Source organism: Lagenorhynchus albirostris, chromosome 12, assembly GCF_949774975.1.
Source record: "Lagenorhynchus albirostris chromosome 12, mLagAlb1.1, whole genome shotgun sequence".
NCBI classification, from domain to species: domain Eukaryota; kingdom Metazoa; phylum Chordata; class Mammalia; order Artiodactyla; family Delphinidae; genus Lagenorhynchus; species Lagenorhynchus albirostris.
The window spans coordinates 35,202,554-35,229,482 of record NC_083106.1 but is presented as its reverse complement, the minus strand read 5'-3'; the positions used below and the strand labels follow the sequence as shown (position 1 = coordinate 35,229,482).

Genomic DNA, 26,929 nt, shown 5'->3' with positions numbered 1-26,929 from the left:
TGAATGAGAAGAGAAACAAACAGGTAATAGCAGATATATATATTTAAAATATTTGGATTTAGGTAATTAATGCTCTTTATGTCCTCATATGTTTTTTTGTTTTTTTTTTTTTTTTGCGGTACGCGGGCCTCTCACTGTTGTGGCCTCTCCCGTTGCGGAGCACAGGCTCCGGACGCGCAGGCTCAGTGGCCATGGCTCACGGGCCCAGCCGCTCTGCGGCATGTGGGATCTTCCCGGACCGGGGCACGAACCCGTGTCCCCTGCATCGGCAGGCGGACTCTCAACCACTGCGCCACCAGGGAAGCCCCCTCATATGTTTTTGTTTTTGTTGAGAAGACATTTACATATTTTTCTTCCTACTATATATATTTTATAATTGAAAACAATGCTCTCATTAACTATTAATTAGTTTTTCTGAGTTTGCTACATTGACCTTTAATCCCCCGCAAAGACCTAAAAGAAACAGGAGCATCAGTCACTTAGATATCACAAAAATCAAGAAATTGAAAAATATGCTTATTGTTTTTCATTGCTACTGTCATTTTCATTCCTTTGAACATTTAATAGTGGAACGTCTAGTTTTATTCTTTGTCCATGCCTTTAGAATAATTGTAGCTACTTTTAGTAGCTACTACTTTTAGTAGCTACTACTTTTAGTATTGATGGTAGTCTATGCCTTTAAAATTGAGCTTAATCCTATTTATTTGGGTTTAAACACTTTAAGTCCCCAGATACCATATACACTTTGTGAAATTAATAATCAAGAATCTATTGTGTTTGATTAAAAGTGATAGAAACAGCTCTCAAACTAGCTTAAGTGAAAAAGGAAATTTATAGGAAAGATGCTGGGATAGACCACATAAAGGAAGATATCAGGAGCTAGGATAGCCTGAGGGATGTCAGAAACTCTGCCTTGGGCTTCCCTGGTAGCGCAGTGGTTGAGAGTCCGCCTGCCGATGCAGGGGACACGGGTTCGTGCCCCGGTCCGGGAAGATCCCACATGCCGCAGAGTGGCTGGGCCCGTGAGCCATGGCCGCTGAGCCTGCGCGTCCGGAGCCTGTGCTCCGCAACGGGAGAGGCCACAACAGTGAGAGTCCCGCGTACCGCAAAAAAAAAAAAAGAAACTCTGCCTCTAATCTGTCCTTCTTTCTGGGTTTTAGGGACATGGCTGCGGGAAGTTCTGTGGTCTCAGACTTTGAGCTTCACAATCAGGGAGGAAAGAATGATTCTTATCATCTCTATCAAAAAAATCCTTGGGAAGAACTCTGACTGGCTCACCTCGCCACATATACCCATCCCTGGACCAATCCCTGTGGCCACAACTAAAGCAAATTATAAGTGATCCAGCCTGGGTCACATGATAACCTCTGTGGTCAAGATAATACCCATCCCTGGACCAATCCCTGTGGCCACAACTAAAGCAAATTATAAGTGATCCAGCCTGGGTCACATGATAACCTCTGTGGTCAAGATATGGGACTGTTTTTCAAAGGATGATGACAGGGATACCAGGCCACCAGTGGCAATAGCCACTACAAAAAGAAACCAATCACTTTCATTTTATTAACCTTTTATTCCTCATTCTGTAACATCTTATAGAGATTATAGAAAAAAATGATTTGTATCAGGTGTCAAATATTTGTAATGGTACTACTAATTTAAAGGTGGAAATATTGTGTCTGTACAACATTTAAATATTTGCTCTGGCCAGGGTTTATTATGAAAAAAAAAAGAAGCCACCACTATTGAGGCCAGATGTTAAAGAGAAAATTTAACTGAAACATTAGAATGTAATGAGTTATGAGATTTTAAAGTGAAATGCCAGGCCAAGATGAAATTTTTCAAAGGAAGTGTCTGTAAAGGGATGTCTTGTCTCTGAAAACCCCTTACTCTCATTGGAAATATAAACAGTAAAGAAAGCAGAGAGGGAGAGGAGATTAGTGAAAAGGATTTTTTTGAACAAAATTATGATTCCCTCTTCATCTTGAGAGAGGATTTCTAACAGGATTACTCAAAAAGGCTGAGCTATGGCCCTGCAGTTAGGGAGTCACAGGGAAATAAAGTGGGTAAGGGAGTGGTTGGTTGCAATAAAAGTCACACTATATTAGGTATGTGGGGTTAAGCATGCCTAGAGTGTTTTCTGCACATCGTATGAGGTTGAGAGAGAGAGAGAGAGCTGGAGCAGATGCTTTATTAGATACTGTACAAGCAACATCCATGAGAGGCCAAACAAGCCTCAAAAGGAGGTGAATCACCAGACTCATTATGGCAGAGAAGTAAGCAACCAGTGAAATGGAGCGCATTTGCCCTAGTCAGGGGAACTGCAGATCAGAGACCACCTGGAATGGGGAGAGGGTAGGCTAGGGCATTTCAAACAAATATAAAAGTTTCCCGGAGGAGAAAGTGTTGACTTTGAACATCTGCCAGCCCTTGAGAAAGAGAAGGCAAGTTAAGACAGTGGCAGTCAAGTAAGAATTTTCCTGCCCCCAGCTCATGCCGTCCTTCCTCTCACATTGTCTCTGGAGGGAAGGTTCAAAAATCATGGTTAGCAAGATGGAGGTGTAGGAGACACCTAAAGGGAAGAATCAGAGATAAAAAGATACAAAATTAGTATCCCTCCCTGCTTTACTGTCTTCTTGCTTATAACAGGCCTACAAGCTCCATCTGGGGGACTGGAAGTAGCTCTAATTTTAAATGTGGTCAGATACTTTGACTATAGCAAGAGACTGGTTGTTCTAAGTACCAAATCCAGGCTTTGATTACAGAACCAGACCCGGAGTGGTCATAGTTCTTTTTATTATCTGAAAGTGAGAAGAACAGTCATGGATTACTTGTGCTTTATTCCAGAGGCAAAGTGAAGAGCTCATATCACTGAATAAATTTTAAGGGAGAGTGGGTGGGGAAAAATGTATATTTCTGATTACAATCTTTGAGTTCTGCTTTTTCCCTCTTTCTTTTCTTCTTTCCTTCCTTCCTCCCTTCCTCCCTCCCTTCCTTCCTTCCTTGCTCTCTTCCTTCCTCACTTCCTTCCTCTCTCTCTCTCTTTCTTTCTTTCTTTCTTTTTCTTTTCTCTCTCTCTCTCTCTCTTTTTCTTTCTTCCTTTCCTTTCTTTCTTTCACAGAGGTGGTCCCTTAACTGAATTTTCAGGCTCGTAGGCTATACCTAACCAATCAATTCTTGTGAAGTGGTATCTTTTGTTCTATTTTATCAGGTCTGATACAGATAAATTCTGTGTATTACATTATTTGTGTCTATGTGTATCAATGCATTTATATTCTTTATCATTTAGCTTACCAGGTGTCCCAATAAAATAATTATAGAAACAGCTTTGTTGAACTTAAAAGTTATTTGAGAGTCAGATTCATATTATAAAAGTAATAGAGAAAAATCAACCACTTATTAGAACTTGCAAAATATATTTTTACAGATTAAAATGAAAAACAATATGCCATTTAACTGTTTGAATTGGTTTCAGTTTTACAACTGCAAGCCAGATGGTTTCTTTTCAAGTAGTTTATAATGTCTTTGCCAAATAACTGAATTACCAAACCAGCTGTGATTATTAACATTTACCTAAACAGAAAAGCATGTCTGCTATTTGTTTGCTAAGAGAGTACCTGCTTTGCAAAAGTTTGGCAAGCAAATCATGGCTCTACTCTGGATAGCATAGTATTTTAATAAAATAGAGAGCAGAGGTGAAAGTGATGCACATATTAACTCATATCCTAAAATGAATGCTGATTTAAAATTTGAACTTATTTATCATGTGTCAAAACCAAGCAATCTCTTGTGGATTCTTCCAATTTTATGATTGTACAATTGTAAATTTTATTTACATTTTTAATGTGAAGAAACTGCTTTAGGCTTTTTAAAACTCTGTTAATAATTCTCTTTAACTGCTTGTTAAAATGTTATATTTTGGAAGCAACTGGTCCTTACAGAAATATGTTTCTGATGTAAGCTGAGGTTTTCTAACTCTAAACTTTTAGCAAATGTAAATTTCTAGATACTAATTGTAACTGGAGTACTGAATGCAAATTCAATTCTGTAAAAAAAAAAAGATAAACAGAAACCTCAATTAAATAGAGATGGGAGACCAGAACAGGAAGCTCTCATGCCCTTTGACAAAAACAGAGCCCAACAGGAAAAAGAAAGAATCCTCTTCTTTCCTGGCAAGGACTCAGCCAATGAAAAGCCATGGACTCTGTTTTCTACAGCCCTCCCAACTTCCTTTTTCCCCCTCTATAAAAGTGTTCTCCTTCCCTTGCCCTGAGGGGATTTGCATGTAGTTCATCATGATTGCAGACCCCAGGTTGCAACTCTCTGCTCTTTCCAAAGAAATCCATCTTTGCTGGAGAAATATCTGGCGGTCTATTTGTTTTAGGTCAAAACAATTCTCTTTAGAGCCAATTAAGGAAGGAAACATTTAAGGGGAAGTAATGGTGAGGATTGTTTCAGTTCTTTTATCAAAAAGATACATTATCAGGAAAAATTCTGATTAGAAAATGACATTGTAAATATTCCATGACAGTCCTTTTCCAACCAGAATTTTCCTTGGTAATTTACTGTTTATTTTCGTAAATAAACAGTAAGTTGTAAACAACTTATTTTGTCTCACAAGTCTATGGTCGGCTACGCATTTTTACTGATCTGGGTTTAGTTTGGCTGATCACAGTGGGATTCTCTCAGACATCTACCTCTAGTCAGCTGGAGGCTGTGAGGGGCCTGGTTGGTATAGGATGGTCAGCATAGTGATGACTCAGCTCTCCTCCAGGTGTTCCTCACATTAGCAAGCTAGCCCAGGGATGTTCTCACAGTTCTGGGGAAAGAGCAAAGAGCAGCAAGAGAGCGAGTCCCAACGCACAAGAACTTTTCTCATCTCTGGTTGTGTTCTGTTTGATAACATTTCAGTGGCCAGTGTGAGTATTGTGTCTAGCTCAGAGTCAAAGAGTGGGGCAGAATGCCCTGCCTTTGATGGGAAGAGTAAAGAATTGGGGCAATCAATGCAATCAATCAAACACACGTTCATATAGGTTTATACTTTGATAGCTCTCCTGGGTATGATGTATTCAATACTATAGTTTGCTTAATAATTTCTCTATTTATGGATGTTCAGATTGATTCTACTTTTTTTGCAATTACATCCAATGCTGCCATAAAAATCTATGTACATACAGCTTTATACACATGTATGAATTTTAAAATTTATCAAATTTTAAATGTACAAGAATATGTCCTCACCACTGAGATTAGGTGGCTTTTCATATTTTGTCCTACTTGTTTCAATCTTTGCAAGTACCTTGTTTGTTTGTTTTAAGAAATAGGAATAGCTAAAGCCCCATCACTTAATCTTTCCCTCCATTTCTAGAGGCAATGACTTACCCTGATTGTTAGTCACACTAGCCATATTTCAGATGCTCAACAGCCACGTGTTACTATATTGGACAGAGAAGATAAACACATCCATCACTGAAGAAATTTCTACTGAACAGCCCTACTCTAGAATTAAGTCCAGGAAGAGAGCCTGTGGTAGGCAGAATAATGCCCTTCTCCCCCAAGATGTCAGTGCCCTAATCTCTAGCATCTGAAAATGTTAATTAGAGAATAAGAGAATATGAAGATTTGATTAAGAATCTTAAAATGGGAAGATTATCCTGGATTATCTGGGTAGGCCCAATGTAATAACAAGGGCTCTTAGAAGAAGTCAGGAGGATCAGAGTCAGAAAAAGATGTGCTGATAGAAACAGAGGGTAGAGTGATGTGCTTTGAAGATGAAGGAAGGGGCCTTGAGTCAAAGAATGGAAGTGGCCCCTAGAAGGGGGAAAAGGCAAGGAAACAGATTCTCCCTTAGAGCCTCTAGGAGGAAGGCTGACATCTTGATTTTAGGATTTCTGATCTGCAGAACTGTAAGATGATACATTTGCTTTGTTTTAAGCTATTAAGTTTGTGATAATAGCAATAGGAAGCATACATATGACAATATGTGTTTCCATTCCCCCCTTTATGAACGTTGTCTCCAATTATTTCTATTATATAGATAGAGCTACAATAATGTTTTTCTATATGCAGGAGCTAATATTAGAGAGTGAAAAGTGCCACAGAGAAAAATAACCCACTGAAAGTGTTAGGATGTTCAGGTTGGCAGGGATATGTGCAGTGTTATGTTGGTAAATGTTTAACCACTTGCTTTCCAGAAAAAAACAAAATTTGCCAGTTCCCATGGCATAAATACTTCTACCATGACCAATTTCTAGCTACTGATGTAACGTCACTGAACACAAGAGCTGGGAACATATGTCAGTTTCTGCACAGTACTGGATCCAGGTATGTGTGTGCACATGTGTATTTCTAAGTACATATGTGTGGAGTTCCTATTTTAAATAGAAGATCTTTGTGATACTGACAGAGACCTGAAAAAGATGATGGAGACGCTTATGAAGATGAATGGGGAAAAATATTCTTGGCAGAGGGAATAGTAAGTGTAAACACCTGATGGGAGAGTGGTTGGCATATCTGTTGGATTTCAGGTATGTCTGAGAGCAATCAAGGAGTCTAATATAGCCGGAAGAGAGTGAGCTGCTGAATTGTGGGAGATCAGGTCAAAGAGTTAACTGTATATTCATAGGTTTCTTTGCATTTAGGGGACAGATAATGCTTCATAAGTAATTGTAGGGACTTTTATTTTGAGGGAAATGGAAGGGGATTGGGGAGAAGAGTGACATAATCTGAGTTAAGTTTGGCTCTTCTGTTGAGGATAAATAGAAACAGGCTGAGACACAGGAGGGTGTTGCACAATAATCCAAGTGAGAGATGATGGTGGCTTGGCCAAAAGTGATAAGATACTGCAAGTAGAAGGGACAGAATTTGCTGAAAAATTGAATATGGGGGGAAAAAAGTGAGGAGCCAAGGTTGACTCCAAGATTTTGGCTTGAGTAATTGAAAAGATGAAAGTGTTATCAGCTGAGACTGGGAAGATGGTGGGAGAATCAGTTTGGGGGTACAGGGGTGTATCAAGAGCTAATTTTGAATGTGTTAAATTTAAGATGACTTAAAAAAATTCCAGTTCAATGAAGAATTGGATATACATGTCTGATTAGGGAAGAGAATCAACTGGAGATGTACATTTGGTACTTAAAGCCATGGTACTTGATGGAGGTCATAGAGGGAATGAGTGTAGATAGAGAAGAGAAGAAATCTGAGGACTAAGTCTTGGGATACTCCAGGATTTAGAGATAAAGAACACAAAGAAACCAGAAAAGGAGACTAAAAGGCCGTCAGGTAGGAGGAAAACCAAAAGAGAATAGCATCCAATTAAAGAAAATGTTTCTTGGAGGAAAGAATCATAAAACCCAACAAATATTCCTGGTTAGTCAAATAAACTGAAGCCTGAGAAATGACCACTGGATTTAAAAGTGTTATTGATCATGTTAACCAAAATAATTTTGCTGGAGAGATAGGTACTAAAGTCTGATTGCAGTGGCTTCAAGAGAGAATGGGAGGAAAGGAATTGGAGACATAAAATTTAGCCAATCCTTTCTAGTTTTTCTGTGAAAAAAATGAGAAGGAAGTTGCTAAATATAAGATCCAGAAAGAGTTTTCAAAAGGTTGGAGATATTATAGCATGTGTTTGTGCAGATGAAAAGAAAATTCAGCAAAGAAGGAAAATTCATGAAGCAAAATAGGGGAGAATTGCCAGAGGATGTCCTTAAGAAAGAGAGTGAACTGGGATCTAGGGCACAAGTGCATTAGTTGGCCTTAGATAGATGGTTCATCCATGGGAGCAGATGGAGATTGATGTGGTGTTGGGAGCATGTGGAAAGTCTCTATGGGGTGCTTCTATTTTGTTATTAAAAAAATGTCACCAACTGAGGGTTAGGATGGGGTAGGGAGTGTAGGGAGACTTGAAGAAGAGAATGGGTGAATGAATGGACTTTAGAAATAGCAAAAGACTGCAGGCTGTATTTGGAGGCTCAATAAAATGGTCATGGATTTACCTTGAGACCAGACACAAACTTGCAAGGTTTTCTTAAGACAACATCAATGTACAGATGCAAATACAGAATGGATTGAGATTTTAACATAAGCAGGGTTGGGTTTTTGTCAATTGAGTATGAGGGAAAAAAAGAGCCTGGCTAGAGAGTTAAGGATAAATGCAAGAGGATATTATGGTGATGTACAATAGACCACAGGAAGGAGAATAAAAAATAGATTAAGGTTAGGGACATGGTAGAGACAGAGAGGACAGTGATCCAGTAGCATGTAAGAATTGTTGAAGTGGGGATACTGGAGGAAGTGAGTTCCAGAGATAAGGTTGAAGAGTAAGACAACTGAATTGAGAATATGGAAGGGTATTAGTAATGACAAGGCCTAGTGTATGACCACAGATGTAAATGGCTCATAGGATGAAAGATAAGATTATTGGCAGAGAGGAGATCTTGAAAGTGGGAGGCCAGATAGAAGCATCTATGTGGATATTGAAAGCACAACACAACAACTTCTACAGCATTAGTATTAGAGGTAATTACAAATAACATCACAGTGATATCAGAGTGGTCAGACTAACAGTGTTCCAACATGTCTTGAGTACTTGTTAGAAATGCAAATTCTCAAGTCCCATTGAGACCTACTGAACCAAGAAACCAAGGGGTGGTGCTTCAGGTGATGCACGATGACGTCTGAGAACCACTTACAGGGACAGCACAGAAGATGGAAGAGTTAATTGCTTGGAAGGAAGGATTCAATGAGGTAGCATTTAAACTACAACAGAAGTTACTGCAAGGTTAAATGTAGGGGCCTTAAAATTAAAGGGAGCAGCATTTGTAAAGAAAAGCTTGAATCATGAAAAGACCTCAGATAAGATAACATAAAATTACGTAAAAGTGAAAAACGTTAGCTATTAATATCAGAAAATCATGCCTTGCTAGGAAGCCATTGTTTCTTCAAGAATCCTGATGAAACATCATAGAGTTCTTTCTATTCATCTACTTTTTCTTTCATTGGTATTAGGCTCAGTAGAGAATGAAAGCTGGGACAGTAAGTGTGGCTGCTTTGGCATACCAACATTTTCCACAATTTCCCAACGTCTCTATCGAACACTGGAGAAATTGTTTCAAAGAGCTGGTGCTAAAGGCTAAAGCCGCAATGTTCGCCCGTCTATGACGTCACGGTGCGCCCACCGAGGGTGTGTTCCATCAACAGCCAGGCGCCGCGGGAGGGGCGGGGCTTGAGCGTGCTGACGTCACTACCGGGCGCCAGGCGCGCTCAATTGGCGGCGGATTCAAACGTTCTGGCCTGGTCTCAGGGCCTGTAGAAGCGTCGGAGTCGGGGTTCTCGGTGTCCCCGCGGGCGTGAGCTGCAGTGCGGCGCAGGGAGGACCTAGGAAGCTTAGGCGGCTGGTGCCCGAGCCGGAGGGAGAGGATGGCGCTCTCGACCACAGTCTCGCAGAAGAAGCTGATAAAGCGGAAGGCTCCCCGCGGTTTTCTAAAGCGCGTCTTCAAGCAACGGAAGCCTCACCTCCGTCTGGAGACAAATAGCGACCTACTGGTGAGATTTTGTCCCTTCTAGGACTGGAAGTGGGGCGGAGACAGGGGAAATAACCCCCAGCCTTTATTTTGCCGCCCCCAGCCAATCTAGCTTTCAGGCCTACGTTTGAGGTGTTCGCAGCAACACCTGGGCGGGTTTGCCCCGGCCTGGCATATCAGTTAGTATTCCTGATGCTGAGTTGTTTTGGGGCCCTCTGAAATGTAGATATCCTGACCTTTTTTTACAGGAGGCTATTAGCCACATCAATTTAAGGAGAAAACTAACGTTAAGTTCCTGTTTATAGTTTTTCAATATCGCTATTAAGGAGCACAGTCTGGTACTGTGCTTAGTGTAACTTGCAAAGGTTCGAAAGATACATTTTAAAAAAATAGGTTTTGGAATTCAGGCTGGGTTATTTTTATTTAAATATTGTAAAAGGCATTACTGACATGCCTTTCAAAAGTGCCTTTCTCCTTGCCTTCCTTTCTTCCCCTTCTTTTTACGTTGTTAAACAAATATATTGCCCTATTTCCTCTACTTTAGCTTATTTACTAAAGAACCCTGATCCAAAAGTTTATTTGTAAGTAGTATGCTCCCAAATGTGAATTCGTTTTCCTAGACAAATAGAACACCTGTTAGTTTAGTTTTCAAGCCCAACCATTAAAAGTTTATCTGACTCAGTAACTGCAGCATAATGCTCACATGATAAATACCCACAACCAAACCACGGTGTAATATTTCTGTTTTGAAATAAATTAAGAGTTTTTATGTTGAATGCCTGGAATATATATCCCTCTAGCAGAATGAACACTGTTTCCCTAGGTTTAAACCATAGGAGGCACCTCCTGTGGTTTGTTACAAGAGCTCTTTGAGTAAAGGAGACACTACAGGTGGGCACCTAATTTCCCTGAGATCAAGGATAAAGAATTGTGGATAATAGGGATATATGGCATGGAGGGTGGCTTCACAATACATCATTCCATCTCTTCTTAAGCTACATTGTCCCCCTCCCCCCTGCCCCACCTCTTTTCTCTACAGCCTCTGCCAGCTCTCTATTGCCTCCCCTAATTTTAGGGTTTCTATTTTAATAAATTACTATAGAATTGTCTTCACTTTTCCTTTCTCTGAGCCAAAACAACTTTTTTTTTTCTTGGAAAAGTAGCCCTTCTAATATCTCCTGTCCTTTCTTGTTCCTTTTTTAGACCCTATAAGAAAAGACAATATATACTGTTTTATTACCCTCCTTCCCCCAAGGTGGTGATTAAGGTGGCACAAGTGAACTGTATTAAAGTGAAATTGATTTTCAAAAGAATTTTAGGTAATTTATTCTGAAGTTTTCACTGGTGCTGGGGTTCTCTCAATAGATGGAGGGGGGAGGAAATGTACCTGCTCTAGAATCTAGGAGACTACCAGCTCGTGTAGATTGTTGGACAGAAATTTCTCAAGTAGTCAGATTCCTCCCACATCCACACTTGCCTGCCCCAAGTGATGCCTGGACAGGAGGACTCTATTGTGGAGTGGGATCCAGGTGGTACAGGAAAGAAGGGGAGGTGAGATTCTAAGCATTTGCAGTGGTAGGGGAATGGAAGTTCTTTATGCTACCCTCTATTACTAGATTGTATGCTTGTCTTTGGCTTTCATTATTTCTCCTTCACCATCTTGTATATGCCATGCATCACTCTGGTTTCTTTACTTATGGTTTTCTGCTTGCCATTGGTACTTAATTATCTTACTCAGCAGGTGCCCCACATCATCCATAAACTTCTCTACAATTAAGGTAGTCTGTTTTTTTTCCTGAACTTTGATAGCCGTAAGAGTGCACATCATACAGTTTAGCTACTAGGACCCTGACACTATTCTCTAAGTTTTATATGTCAGTGTTGTCTCCCAGTGCGGTATGCAGCTTCTTGAGGCGAAGGGACCACACATATCTCCTTTTGTGTCTTCCATTATCTTTAACACAGAACTAATATACTTCTATGATGTCTTTGCATAAGATATTTCTTCTGTTTGAAGATGTCCTCACTCCACTCCGCTTCTCATACTTCAGTTATTTCAAAATTCAGTTCAAATGCCTATTATTCGGTGAAGCCTTCTTTCATGGTCTTAGAAAGCATCAACCTTACCTTCCAGTATCATCTACTGTCACACATTTGTCTTTAATTAGGTTTCATTCTCCCATGGGACTGGGAACTTTGAATTGGGAACTTATTGTATTCCTGGTGTTTAGCATAATACCTTGAACATTCTGAGTGTACAGTTAAAGTTGGGAGTGATGATGACTATATGTGGATTGATATTTCTAACATTTTACTTATAACCTCCTTGTGTTACTTCATATTCTTCTGCACTGGCTTTTTATTGTTGTTTTATTTTATGACTTATTTGATTGTATATCACCAGGGCCAATACTGATGAGTGTACGTTAATCTCACATTGTTCGGCTTTCTTGTGACTCAGTTTTTAGATTTCTCACTAAGGAATATTGTGCAAATATCTGGGTACTTACAGTTTATGTAAAACTCAGAAGTGCTGTGAGGAAGTGGGGAGGAAGTCAGGCTGGCCCAGTCTTTTGGTCACCTGAGACTGTCAAATGGATACCTCTTTGTAAATTATCTTTTGGTTTACCTTTCAAGCAAGCTGATTTTTTATTTTTCCAAAGTGTAAGTTCTTGATGGAATGGCTTTCAGGATTGAATGTCTAGCTTAAACCATAAAATTTGCTTTTGTTCTGACCCTTTTAATTTAAACCTTAGTGCCCTTGAGTGACACCACTCAATTAACTGTTTTATTACAGATAAATAGGTTGTTTAAAAAAAAATTCTGACATTAAAAAAAAGTAATATTAATTCAGTATCTATGGTTCATGCCCATGAAGAGTAAAGGACTCAAGCCTCAAAACAGAGTGTGGTTTATTTGGGATTGGCTAAAAAATTTTTTTGCCTAATTTGGGGAGGTATGGATGGATCTTCTGTTCATGCAGTAATAATTGACTACCTACTTCATATTGGGCCATGGGCTAAAGGTCACTGGGGATATAATGTCTGGGAAGATAGACATGGTTTAGCCCTTATAGTACATTGAAGAAGACAGGTGAGAAATTGCTGCCTAGTGTATGTAGTATGTGTAGTGATAAGAAGTTCAGGGTGCCATGGATCTATATAACCTTACATATTGGGAGGAATTGGGCTTTTTAGAGAAGTCTGTAAACCAGTAGCATGGCTGTAGGCAAACTTGTATTTGAATACTGAAAGAAGTTCAAAAGACCTAGTATAGAACTGAAAGTTGGGAAAGGTGAGAGATGAAATTAGAAAAGCCTAGTCAAGTGGGGTTTAGTATTAAGGAATTTGGAATTTTTCTTGAGGCATCTGGAAGATATTTAGCTTTAGAAGTAGAAAATACAGATTAACGGAGGAAATTGAGCCATGTTATGGAGTACTTTTGTTGCAGAAGGAAATGGTATATCATTGGAAGTTTAAAGAAATTTTGAATGACATGGTATAATGTAAAGAATCAGGATTGGGTGATTTAGCTCAGAGTTCTTGTGAGAATTAAACAAGACAGTGCATCAAAAAAGTACCAAAAGAATATCTTCTTCCATAGGTTCTTTATCATGTTAAATTTAAATCCCCAAATTCCTCTGCTTGCCCCAAATATCACTAAAATATTCTTAAACATCTATAACAATCCACTAAAGATTTCTGCATAATAATTTAAAGCACCAAATTTATTAGTTATTAAACATTTGGTGAACTGTTGGGGAGAGTTAAGTATTGTGTGTTTTTCTTTAATTTTATTTTTTTATACAGCAAGTTCTTATTAGCTATCAGTTTTATACATATTAGTGTATATATATCAATCCCAATCTCCCAATTCATCCCCGCCCCCGCTTTCCCCCCTTGGTGTCCATACATTTGTTCTCTACATCTGTCTCTATTTCTGCCTTGGAAACTGGTTCATCTGTACTATTTTTCTAGATTCCAAATATATGCGTTAATATACAATATTTGTTCTTCTCTTTCTGACTTACCTCATTCTGTATGACAGTCTCTAGTTCCATCCACGTCTCCACAGATGACCCAGTTTCGTTCCCTTTGATGGCTGGGTAGTATTCCATTGTATATATGTACCACATCTTCTTTATCCATTCGTCTGTTGGTGGCATTTAGGTTGCTTCCATGACCTGTCTGTTTTAAACAGTGCTGCAATGAACATTGGGGTGCATGTGTCTTTTTGAATTATGATTTTCTCTGGGTATATGCCCAGTAGTGAGATTGCTCGGTCATATCGTAATTCTATTTTTAGTTTTTACGAAACCTCCATACTGTTCTCCATAGTGGCTGTGTCAATTTGCATTCCCACCAACAATGCAAGAGGGTTCCCTTTTCTTTACACCCTCTCCAACATTTGTTGTTTGTAGATTTTCTGATGATGCCCATTCTAACTGGTGTGAGGTGATACCTCATTGTGGTTTTGATTTGCATTTCTCTAATAATTAGTGATGTTGAGCATCTTTTCATGTGCCTCTTGGCCATCTGTTTCTCTTCTTTGGAGAGATGTCTATTTAGGTCTACTGCCCATTTTAAAACTTTTTTTAATTTTTTTGCGGTACGCGGGCCTCTCACTGTTGTGGCCTCTCCCGTTGTGGAGCACAGGTTCCGGACGTGCAGGCTCAGTGGCCATGGCTCGCGGGCCCAGCTGCTCCGTGGCATGTGAGATCTTCCCAGACCGGGGCACGAACCCGTGTCCCCTGCATCGGCAGGCGGACTCTCAACCACTGTGCCACCAGGGAAGCCCTACTGCCCATGTTTTGATTGGGTTGCTGGTTTTTTTAATATTGAGCTGCATGAGCTGTTTATATATTTTGGAGATTAATCCTTTGGCCGTTGATTCGTTTGCAAGTATTTTCTCCCATTCTGAGGGTTGTCTTTTCATCTTGTTTATAGTTTCCTTTGCTGTGCAAAAGCTTTTAAGTTTCATTAGGTCCCATTTGTTTGTTATTGTTTTGATTTCCATTACTCTAGGAGGTGGGTCAGAAAAGATCTTGCTTTGATTTATGTCAAAGGGTGTTCTTCCTATGGTTTCCTCTAAGAGTTTTTTTCTTTTTTCTTTCCGGTTTGCGGGCCTCTTACTTCTGTGGCCTCTCCCGTTGTGGAGTACAGGCTCCGGACGCGCAGGCTCAGCGGCCATGGCACACGGGCCCATCTGCTCCGCGGCACGTGGGATCTTCCCAGACTGGGGCACGAACCCGTGTCCCCTGCATCGGCAGGCGGACTCTCAACCACTGCGCCACCAGGGAAGCCCTCCTCTAAGAGTTTTATAGTGTCTGGTCTTACATTTAGGTCTTTAATCCATTTTGAGTTTACGTTTGTGTATAGTGTTAGGGAGTGTTCTAATTTCATTCTTTTACATGTAGCTGTCCAGTTTTCCCAGCACCACTTATTGAAGAGACTGTTTTTTCTCCATTGTATCTCCTTGCCTCCTTTGTCATAGATTACTTGACCATAGGTGCGTGGGTTTATCTCTGGGCTTTGTATCCTGTTTCCTTGATCTGTATTTCTCTTTTTGTTTCAGTACCATATTGTCTTGATTACTGTAGCTTTGTAGTATAGTGTGAAGTCAGGGAGTCTAATTCCTCCACCTCCATTTTTTTCCCTCAAGATTGCTGTGACTATTCGGGCTCTTTTGTGTCTCCATACACATTTTAAGATTCTTTGTTCTAGTTCTGTAAAAAAAAAAAAAAAAATGCCATTGGTAATTTGATAAGGATTGCATCGAATCTGTAGATTGCTTTGGGTAGTATAGTCATTTTCACAATATTGATTCTTCCAATCTAAGAACATGGTATATCTCCCCATCTGTTTGTGTCATCTTTGATTTCTTTCATTTGTGTCTTACAGTTTTCTGAGGACAGATTTTTTACCTCCTTAGGTAGCTTTATTCCTAGGTATTTTATTCTTTTTGTTGCAATGGTGAAGGGGATTGTTTCCTTAATTTCTCTTTCTGATCTTTCGTTGTTAGTGTATAGGAATGCAAGAGATTTCTGTGCATTAATTTTGTATCCTGCAACTTTACCAAATGCATTGATTAGCTCTAGTAGTTTTCTGGTAGCATCTTTAGGATTCTCTATGTATAGTATCATGTCATCTGCAAACAGTGACAGCTTTACTTCTTCTTTTCCGATTTGGGTTCCTTTTATTTCTTTTTCTTCTCTGATTGCTGTGGTTAAAAATTCCAAAACTATGTTGAATAATTGTGGTGAGAGTGGACAACCTTGTCTTGTTCCTGATCTTAGAGGAAATGGTTTCAGTTTTTCACTGTTGAGAATGATGTTTGCTGTGGGTTTGTCATATATGGCCTTTATGATGTTGAGGTAGGTTCCCTCTATGCCCACTTTCTGGAGAGTGTTTATTACAAATGGATGTTGAATTTCGTCAGAAGCTTTTTCTGCATCTTTTGAGATGATCATATGGTTTTTATTCTTCAATTTGTTAATATGGTGTATCACATTGATTTTTTTATTGAAGAATTCTTGCATCTCTGGGATAAATCCCACTTGATCATGGTATGATCCTTTTAATGTGTTGTTGGATTCTGTTTGCTAGGATTTTTGCATCTATATTCATCAGTGGTATTGGTCTGTAATTTTCCTTTTTTGTCGTATCTTTGTCTGGTTTTGGTATCAGGGTGATGGTGGCCTCGTAGAATGAGTCTGGGAGTCTTCCTTCCTGTGCAGTTTTTTGGAAGAGTTTGAGAAGGATGGGTGTTAGCTCTTCTCTAAATGTTGGTTAGAATTCACCTGTGAAGCCATCTGGTCCTGGATTTTTGTTTGTTGGAAGATATTTAATCACAGTTTCAATTTCATTACTTGTGGTGGGTCTGTTTATATTTTCTGTTTCTTCCTGGTTCAATCTTGGAAGGTTATACCTTTCTAAGAATTTGTCCATTTCTTCCATGTTGTCCATTTTATTGGCATAGATTTGCTTGCAGTAGTCTCTTAGGATGCTTTGTATTTCCATGGTGTCCGTTGTAACTTCTTCTTGTTCATTTCTAATTTTACTGATTTGAGTCCTCTCCCTCTTGATGAGTCTGGCTAAAGGTCTATCAATTTTGTTTATCTTCTCAAAGAACCAGCTTTTAGTTTTATTGATCTTTGTTATTGTTTTCTTTGTTTCTATTTCATTTATTTCTGCTCTGATCTTTATAATTTCTTTCCTCCTACTAACTTCGGGTTTTGTTTGTTCTTCTTTCTCTAGTTCCTTTAGGTATAAGGTTAGATTGTTTATTTGAGAATTTTCGTGTTTCCTGAGGTAGGCTTCTATAGCTATAAACTTCCCTCTTAGAACTGCTTTTGCTGCATCCCATAGGTTTTAGATCATCATCTTTTTGTTGTCATTTGTCTCTAGGTATTTTTTGATTTCCTCTTTGATTTATTTAGTGACCTGTTGGTTATTTAGTAACATATTGTTTAGTCTCCATGTGTTTGTGTTTTTTATGTTTTTTCCCCTGTAATTGATTTCTAATCTCATAGTGTGGTGGTCGTAAAGGATGCTTGATATGATTTCAATTTTCTTAAATTTGCTGAGGCTTGATTTGTGACCCAAGATGTGATGTATCCTGGAGAATGTTCCATGTGCACTTGAGAAGAAAGTGTAATGTGCTGTTTTTGGATGGAATAAATATCAGTTTATTTATTATAAATATGATAAATATTCTTATAAATATCAATTTAATCTGGTTGGTCTGTTGTGTCATTTAAAGCTTGTGTTTCCTTATTAATTTTCTGTCTGGATGATCTGTCCATTGGTGTAGGTGAGGTGTTAAAGTCCCCCACTATTATTGTGTTACTGTCGATTTCCTCTTTTATAGCTGTTAGCAGTTGCCTTATGTATTGAGGTGCTCCTGTGTTGGGTGCATATATATTTATAATTGTTATATCTTCTTGGATTGATCTCTTGATCATTATGTAGTGTCCTTCCTTGTCTCTTGCAACATTCTTTATTTTAAAGTCTGTTTTATCTGAGAATTGCTACTCCAGCTTTCTTTTGATTTCCATTTGCATGTAATACCTTTTTCTGTCACCTCACTTTCAGTCTGTTTGTGTCTCTAGGTCTGAAGTGGGTCTCTTGTAGACAGTATATATATGGGTCTTGTTTTTGTATCTATTCAGCGAGCCTGTGTCTTTTGGTTGGAGCATTTAATCCATTTATAGTTAAGGTAATTATTGATATGTATGTTCCTATTACCATTTTCTTAATTGTTTTGAGTTTTTTTTTTTTTGGTCCTTTTCTTCTCTTGTGTTTCCACTTAGAGAAGCTCCTTTAGCATTTGTTATAGAGCTGGTTTGGTGGTGCTGAATTCTCTTAGCTTTCGCTTTTCTGTAAAGCTTTTAACTTCTCCATCGAATCTGAATGAGATCCTTGCTGGGTAGAGTAATTTTGGTTGTAGCTTTTTCTTTTTCCCTTTCATCACTTTAAATATATTGTGCCACTCTCTTCTGGCTTGTTGAGTTTCTGCTGAGAAATCAGCTGTTAACCTTATGGGAGTTCCCTTGCATATTATTTGTTGTTTTTCCCTTGTTGCCTTTAATAATTTTTCGTTGTCTTTAATTTGTGTCAGTTTGATTGCTGTGTGTCTCAGCATGTTTCTTCTTGGGTTTATCCTGCCTGGGAGTCTCTGTGCTTCCTGGATTTGGGTGACTATTTCCTTTTCCATGTTAGGGAAGTTTTCCAGTATAATCTCTTCAAATATTTTCTTGGGTCCTTCCTCTCTCTCTTCTCCTTCTTGAACCCCTATAGTGTGAATGTTGGTGTGTTTAATGTTGTCCCAGAGGTCTCTTAGGCTGTCTTCATTTTTTTTCTTTATTCTGTTCCATGACATTGAATTCCACCATTCTTTTTCCAGGTCACTTATCTGTTCTTCTGCCTCAATTATTCTGGTATTTATTCCTTCTAGTGTATTTTTCATTTCAGTTATGGTGTTCATCTCTGTTTGTTTGTTCTTTAATTCTTCTAGGTGTTTGTTCTTTAATTCTTCTAAACCTTTGTTAAACATTTCTTGCATCTTCTCAGTCTTTTCCTTCATTCTTTTTCCGAGGTCCTGGCTCATCTTCACTATCATTATTCTGAATTCTTTTTTGGAAGGTTGCCTATCTCCACTTCATTTAATTGTTTTTCTGGGGTTTTATCTTGTTCCTTCATGTGGTACATAGCCCTCTCCCTTTTCATTTTGTCTCTCTTTCTGTGAATGTGGCTTTCATTCCATAGTCTGCAGGATTTTAGTTTCTTGCTTCTGCCAAGTGTTATGTATTAATTAATTCTCACTGCAAAGAGTGTGTACTATTATATAAATTATCAAATAAATTATATGTTAAAGAGACTATCTAATTGGACCTAGATTGGTAGTGAATTCAGGCACATGGCAGAAGCAATGGATAGAGATGTTACCAGTAATTTAAATAAAAGAGCAGTAGATGTGATGCTAGAGGGAGAAATGAGATAGGACTGCAACTCACTTTACATTCTCTGTTGCTTGGGTTCGAGCTCTACTTTGACTGTTTTCAAGCTATATATATATGCATATAGAATGAGTAGCCCTTTTGTGTTAGGGTAGTGAATTTTGAGTAAAATATTTAGCAAAATGTACATATTGAAATAGTGAGGTTAAATAATGATATAATTACATATATATTATGGTATATGTATATGTTTTGCTAATATGTAGAAGTTGTTTCTATAAGAATATGCAAGAAGCTGGCAACCATAGTTTACTGGGGGATGATGTGGAAGAGCGACTTACTTTTGTCAGTCTATCCTTTTGCAGACTTTTTGCTTTGTATTTTGAAATACCTATTTGTTCACAAGAAGTGGCAAAAATAGTAGAGAATTCCCCTTACCTTTTTTGCAGCTTCCCACAATGCTAATATCTTATATAACTACAGTTCTTTGTGGACTTTGGAATTTTGTATTGTCTGCTTATTTTATGTAGTTTAAGGCTACTTTTTAAGAAATTTTAAGATTATTAATAGTAGATACGATTATTTTGATGTTGGAAGCCAAGTAACTTGACCTTTGTATATAAATGCAATAAAGTTTTAAAATTTCAATTCTTAACATGTTTTTAATTAGATATTTCAAATTAAATATCTGGTTACAAAATCTTTATACCTTGGATTGTAGAATGAGAGATGACTAGCTTTAAATACAATATTTGATATGTTTTTTTAATTTGGGGGAAATTTTAAATTACATTAGAAACTTAAATTTAGTTGGAATGGGAAACAGGAATATTTTTTCTTAATAGAGACCTACCTATGTTTTGATATAATGATCCTTTAGAGTAATGTTATTGTCTATGGCCTTTGGTCAGCTTTACATAGACTTGTTTCATGTATTGTAATAACTAAGTCTCTTTTTATGGAATCTTAAGATGGACATATATTAAAGTGAATTCTGTTACTTTAAATAAAGGTTAATTGATGTAATCGCAGTAGTAAATAGTACAGCATTAAAATTGGGGATATTCTTTTTATTTTTCTTATAAATTTGTTTATTTTTACTTATTTATTATTTTTGGCTGTGTTGGGTCTTCATAGCTCTGCGCGGCTTTCTCTAGTTGCCGCGAGCGGGGGCTACTCTTTGTTGCGGTACGTGGGCTCCTCATTGCGGTGGCTTGTTGCGGAACACGGTCTCTAGAGCACGTGGGCTTCAGTAGATGCAGTGCGTGGGCTCAGTAGTTGTGGCTCGTGGGCTCTAGAGTGCAGGCTCAGTAGTCATGGCTCACAGGCTTTGTTGCTCCGCGGCATGTGGGATCTTCCCAGACCAGGGCTCGAACCCGTGTCCCCTACATTGGCAGGTGGATTCTTAACCACTGTGCCACCAGGGAAGCCTGGGGATATTCTTTTTAAAAGTCATTATTTCAAAACATCAGTGTTTGAGCTTAAAAATCCTTTTGCATTTTCTCTTTTAAAGGTGCATCTGAACTGTTTACTCTTTGTTCATCGATTAGCAGAAGAGGCTCGGACAAATGCTTGTGAGAATAAGTGTGGAGTCATTAAAAAGGAGCATGTACTGGCTGCAGCAAAGGTAAGATCTGAATTTCTTTTCTTGAGCACAGTTGCCTTAAAGCACCACCTAGTTCGTCACCTCTGCCTGGTTTAGATTCCTTATTCAGTTTTGTTGACTGAGTTGATGCTTGGCTTTTCACGGGTTTTAATTACAGAGTTATGGTTTTTTTTATTATGTATATTATGGATTTCTGATGGAAAGATTCATGGCCATTGCCTTATTGCCATTTAGGGGAAAATAAGTGTTTGACTGCTAATCTGTAGGATATGTAGTAGCCTATATATAGCTGAGAAGGTTTATTACCTTGAAATTTATCAAAATTTTCTTCTTGATCATTTTAAGTTTACCTAATGATTTTTCTACATTTGTTTTGAGATTTGAGTGACTTCTGAATCATATTGCTTATATAAGCAGAGAAGATTGCTTCTTACTGATATTTCTGTATAATGTAATAGTATGATGTCTTTTACATATATGTTCCCAAGATTTTTTCCATATGTTCCAGAGTTTTTTCCATATATGTTCCCAAGATTATTTTCACTTGATGTTAATAGATGCCCCAATATAAAAGGCTTCTGGGGTCAGATAAGTTTATATAACCTAACATACTATACCTCCTTGAATAGTCATAATGTTACGTATAGAGAGCTTGTTTCTGTAAGAATATGCAAGAAATTGGCACATGGTTGACTGGAGGATGATGTGTGAGAGAGACTTATTTTTGACAGTTTACCTCTTTATAGGCTTTTTTTGTTTAACATTTAATATTTTTGAAATAATTATAGACTCACAGAAGGTGCAAAAATAGTGTAGAGTTCCACTGTACCTTTTATCCAACTTCCCACAACGGTAACGTCTTTATATAACTATAGATATGTAAAGTTATGAAAGTTTATGAGAAATATACCAGTAATTTGTTGAACTCTGTTTAATTTAGTATTTTGTAAATTTGGGTGTATAATATACTTAGAATTTTGTAAATTCATTTGAGTACATAGTATTCTTTTGCAGTCCCTATACTAACTTCTTGTAGAACAGAGAAGTACTGGCCTAGGGTATAAACCTATTTGGTGACCTCTGTGGAAGCCTAGAAATGGGCATGCCGTGGCATTTTTTAAGGGGCTTTAAATTCTCTTACAACTATAAACATTTCAACAAGTTTCTGTACTATTAAAGTTGATATAAGTGCTTTCTGCAGGTAAAGCAAGGCTTAAGAACTTGAAGAGTGTATGTGTGTGTCTTAAATTTAGGGTTGGTTTGTTTTTATTAATGAATTTATATGTGTACTTACCTAAAAGTAGGTAAGTTCTTTACAATATTTTTGGATATATTCTGGTCTCTAATGTTCCTTGTCTTTTACAACTTAAGATCTCATTTTGTTTAAAATGAGATTAAAAATTATCTTAAAAATTATCTACCTAACAAGCTTTTCAGCTTGAGATGACTAGTCTTGGTCTCTGATATAATTCCAGCCTAAATACAAGAAATTTGGTGTTGCAGTGGATTTGTATTGCTTTATAGTTGTTAAATGCCTGATTCATAATAGGATTTTCAAGTTTTGGAACATTCCTTAACTCCCCGAATTGCTAAATTGTCTATAAACCTCAAGTTGGGAGCCATTAATCTGTACACTTCTGGCACAGTTGAAGAAATTAACGTCTAGAAGTGACTATTATAAAACCAGATTTTGAGAATCTAGGCATGTTTCACATTCTTTGAGAGAATTACACTATTTTAGAGAAGTCTAAAACCGTTTATAAGGCAAAAGATTCCCTAATCACATTCCAAATTGGGTTTTATAAATTCAGAGACTTGCATACTATACACATAGGACTTTTCAACTTTTTTTGAGGAATTGTGTTTTATTTGGCATAGGTATAATATGAATCTTCATTTTCTCCCCCTCACAGGTAATTCTAAAGAAGAGCAGAGGTTAGAAGTCAAAGAACACATTTTTGAAAATTATAAGATGTATTATTTTAGGTGGTAACAGATCGTGAAAGCACTTTTTATATAGCAGTTAATATTGTGTATTAAAATATTGGCTTGCTGAAGGATGTGTGTGTTTGTATGTTTTTTACTGGTATTGAAATGTCTCAAGTATACACATAGAACTATATAAGCTTTGTATTTGAGGAATTGTTTCATTTTAAATGGCCTTTAGTTCATTCTACTTCCCTTTTTGTTGGTATTGCAGATGTTTTACATATCAAAAAAAGGAATCTTAGTGTGTGAAGTATCTTGAAGAGATGTATTTCTTAGAATTAAGTTTATAAGTATTCAGATTTAGCCACAGTTAACTATGGAATCAATTTAATCTCTGAAGGAAGACAATGTGCAGTCAAATCTAGGTGTATTTTAAATATTTTAACTGTTTAATGCCTTTGCATAAGCAATGCAGTCTACTTTTATTTAGACCAATAGTGTAATAATATAATTTCTCAACTGTAAACACCAGCAGGGTGTTTTCAAAAACCTATTTCCCTCCAAAACCAAAAAAAAAATACAGAGCAAATTGACGTATTTTCTTCAAGTCACACAGATTTAGTAGATGGGAATTTGTTTCCCCCCAAGAAATTTTTTAGAAATTTATCGCATATCATTTAATAGTTGTGTTTTTAACTTTTTATTTCGAAATAATTATAGATTGCAACTTGAAGTTGCAAAAGTAGTACAGAGAGGTCCACATGTACTCTATATCCAGTTTTCTCCCAGTGCCTACATCTTAAATAATTACAGTACAATATCAAAACCAGGAATTTGACTTGGTACAGTGTGTGTATAATTCTGTACCATTTAAGTACATTTGGAGATCTGTGTAACCACCACTACAGTCAAGATACAGAATTATTTCATCATCACAGACTTCTCCATCATGCTATTCTTTTATAAATTACACCCAGCTCCCCACGTCCACTGCACACACAACACTCCCCTTCCTATTTCCACCATCCCTAAGCCATGGCAACCACTAAACTATTCTCCATGTCTATAATTTTGCCATTGTGATGCAATCATACAGGTTATGACTTTTGGGAATTTGCTTTTTTCACTCAGCATAACTCTCTTGATCCTCCAAGTTGTTGCATGTAGCAATTTGTTCCTTTTCATTACTGAGTCGTCATATTCCATGGTATTTATGTACCACAGTTCATACAGCTATTTACTCATTGAGGGATATTTTGATTATTTCTAGTTTTTGGCTATCACAAATAAAGCTGTTGTGAACAGTTGTGTACCAGTTTTTATACAAAACAGTTTTCATTTCTCTGGGATAAATGCCCAGGAATGTGATTGCTGGGTTTAATGGTAAGTATGTGTTTAGTTTTTCAAAAAGAAATGGCCAAAGTATTTTGCAGAGTGGCTGTACCATTTTGTATTCCCATTAGCAGTTTGTGAGAGTCATTTTTTCCTCCTTCTCATGAACATTTGGTATTATTTTTTATTTTAGCTGTTCTGCTATGAATGTCTAATCATGGTTTTTAATTTACATTTCCCTAATGGCTAATGATGTTGCACATAATTTCATATGTTCGTCATCCATTTTTTCTCTTTAATAAAATGTTTCTTCATTTCTTTTGCCCATTTTCTGTTTTTCTAATGTTGAATTTTGAGAGTTTTCTAGGTATAGGTCTTTGGTCAGACATGTGGTTTGCAAATATTTTCTTCTATTCTGTAGCTTGCCTTTTATCCTTTAACAGTATCTTTCGAAGGTCAATGATTTTCACTTTTGATGAGGTCCAGTTTATTTTTTATTTATTTATTTTCATGCTGTTGGTGTCATGTTTAAGAACTCTTCACCAAGCCCTACATCTTATAGATTTTCTCCTGTATTATTATTTTTCAAACTTACCCTTTTTTGTTGTTATTGCAGTTTTCTTTTTAACATCTTTATTGAAGTATAATTGCTTAAAATGTGTGTTAGTTGCTGCTGTATAACAAAGTGAATCAGCTATATGTATACATATATCCCCATATCCCCTCCCTCTTGTGTCTCCCTCCCCCCATCCCTATCCCACCCCTCTAGGTGGTCACAAAGCACTGAGCTGATTTCCCTGTGCTATGCGGCTGCTTCCCATTAGCTATCTGTTTTACATTTGGTAGTGTATATATGTCACTGCCACTCTCTCACTTTGTCTCAGCTTACCATTCCCCGTCCTCGTGTCATCAGGTCCATTCTCTATATCTGCATCTTTATTCCTGTCCTGCCCCTAGGTTCTTCAGAACCATTTCTTTTTCTGATTCCATATATATGTGTTAGCATATGGTATTTGTTTTTCTTTTCCTGACTTACTTCACTCTGTATGACAGACTCTAAATCCATCCACCTCATGACAAATAACTCAGTTTCGTTTCTTTTTATGGCTGAGTAATATTCCACTGTATATATGTGCCATGTCTTCTTCATCCATTCATCTGTCAGTGGACACTTAGGTTGCTTCCATGTCATGGCTATTGTAAATAGTGCTGCAATGAACATTGTGGTACATGACTCTTTTTGAATTATGGTTTTCTCAGGTATTTGCCCAGTAGTGGGATTGCTGGTTCATAGGGTAGTTGTATTTTTAGTTTTTTAAGGAACCTCCATACTGTTCTCCATAGTGGCTGTATCAATTTACATTCCCACCAACAGTGCAAGAGGGTTCCTTTTTCTCCACACCCTCTCCAGCATTTATTGTTTGTAGATTTTTTGATGATGGCCATTCTGACCCTTGTGAGGTGATACCTCATTGTGGTTTTGATTTGCATTTCTCTAATGATTAGTGATGTTGAGCATCCTTTCAGGTGTTTGTTGGCAATCTGTATATCTTCTTTGGAGAAATGTCTGTTTAGGTCTTCTGCCAGTTTTTGGATGGGTTTTTTTTTTTTTTTGATATTGAGCTGCATGAGCTGCTTGTATATTTTGGAGATTAATCCTTTGTCAGTTGCTTCATTTGCAAATATTTTCTCCCATTCTGAGGGTTGTCTTTTCATCTTGTTAATGGTTTCCTTTGCTGTGCAAAAGCTTTTAAGTTTCATTAGGTCCCATTTGTTTATTTTTGTCTTTATTTCCATTTCTCTAGGAGGTGGTTCAAAAAGGATCTTGCTGTGATTTATGTCATAGAGTGTTCTGCCTATGTTTTCCTCTAAGAGTTTTATAGTGTCTGGCCTTACATTTAGGTCTTTAATCCATTTTGAGTTTATTTTTGTGTATGGTGTTAGGGAGTGTTTTAATTTCATTCTTTTACATGTAGCTGTCCAGTTTTCCCAGCACCACTTATTGAAGAGGCTGTCTTTTCTCCATTGTATATTCTTCCCTCCTTTATCAAAGGTAAGGTGACCATATGTGTGTGGGTTTATCTCTGGGCTTTCTATCCTGTTTCATTGATCTATATTTCTGTTTTTGTGCCAGTACCATACTGTCTTGATTACTGTAGCTTTGTAGTATAGCCTGAAGTCTGGGAGCCTGATTCCTCCAGCTCCGTTTTTCTTTCTTAAGATTGCTTTGGCTATTCGGGGTCTTCTGTGTTTCCATACAAATTGTGAAATTTTTTGTTCTAGTTCTGTGAAAAATGCCATTGGTAGTTTGATAGGGATTGCACTGAACCTGTAGATTGCTTTGGGTAGTACAGTCATTTTCACGATGTTGATTCTTCCAATTCAAGAACATAGTATATCTCTCCCTCTGTTTGTATCACCTTTAATTTCTTTCATCAGTGTCTTATAGTTTTCTGCATACAGGTCTTTTTTCTCCTTAGGTGTGTTTATTCCTAGGTATTTTATTCTTTTTGTTGCAGTGGTAAATGCGAGTGTTTCCTTAATTTCTCTTTAAGATTTTTCATCATTAGTGTATAGGAATGCAAGAGATTTCTGTGAAGTCATTTTGTATCTTGTTACTTTACCAAATTCATTGATTAGCTCTAGTAGTTTTCTGGTAGCATCTTTAGGATTCTCTATGTATAGTATCATGTCATCTGCAAACCGTGACAGTTTTACTTCTTCTTTTCCGATTTCGATTCCTTTTATTTCTTTTTCATCTCTGATTGCTGTGGCTAAAACTTCCAAAACTTTGTTGAATAATAGTGGAGGAAGTGGGCAACCTTGTCTTGTTCCTGATCTTAGTGGAAATGGTTTCAGTTTTTCACCATTGAGAATGATGTTGGCTGTGGGTTTGTCATATATGGCCTCTATTATGTTGAGGTTACTTCCGTCTATGTCTGCTTTCTGGAGAGTTTTTATTATAAATGGGATTTGAATTTTGTCAGAAGCTTTTTGTGCATCTATTGAGATGATCATATGGTTTTTATTCTTCACTTTGTTAATATGGTGTATCACAGTGATTGATTTGTGTATATTGAAGAA

At 37.5% G+C, this 26,929-nt stretch overlaps 1 protein-coding gene across 2 annotated transcripts; it reads left to right on the top strand.

Moving 5' to 3' along the window:
- The first annotated feature begins 9,281 nt into the window (after positions 1-9,281).
- Positions 9,282-22,618, top strand: CENPW (centromere protein W). 2 transcript variants are annotated; one of them, XM_060168167.1, is made up of 3 exons: positions 9,282-9,543; positions 20,492-20,605; positions 22,498-22,618. In XM_060168167.1, the coding sequence occupies exons 1-3, from the start codon at positions 9,418-9,420 to the stop codon at positions 22,522-22,524; spliced, it is 267 nt and encodes an 88-aa protein (XP_060024150.1). In that variant the 5' UTR covers positions 9,282-9,417; the 3' UTR covers positions 22,525-22,618. The 2 variants fall into 2 exon arrangements, with proteins under 2 accessions (XP_060024150.1, XP_060024151.1); XM_060168168.1 differs by lacking the exon at positions 22,498-22,618 and having other exon boundaries at positions 20,532-20,609.
- The last annotated feature ends 4,311 nt before the right edge of the window (positions 22,619-26,929 follow it).

Excerpts from the sequence above, each read along its gene's own strand:
- CENPW (XM_060168167.1), top strand. The coding sequence starts at position 9,418 with ATGGCGCTCTCGACCACAGTCTCGCAGAAGAAGCTGATAAAGCGGAAG. Across the intron at positions 9,544-20,491 it reads AGACAAATAGCGACCTACTG|GTGCATCTGAACTGTTTACT; the intron begins GTGAGATTTTGT and ends TCTCTTTTAAAG. Across the intron at positions 20,606-22,497 it reads ATGTACTGGCTGCAGCAAAG|GTAATTCTAAAGAAGAGCAG; the intron begins GTAAGATCTGAA and ends TCCCCCTCACAG.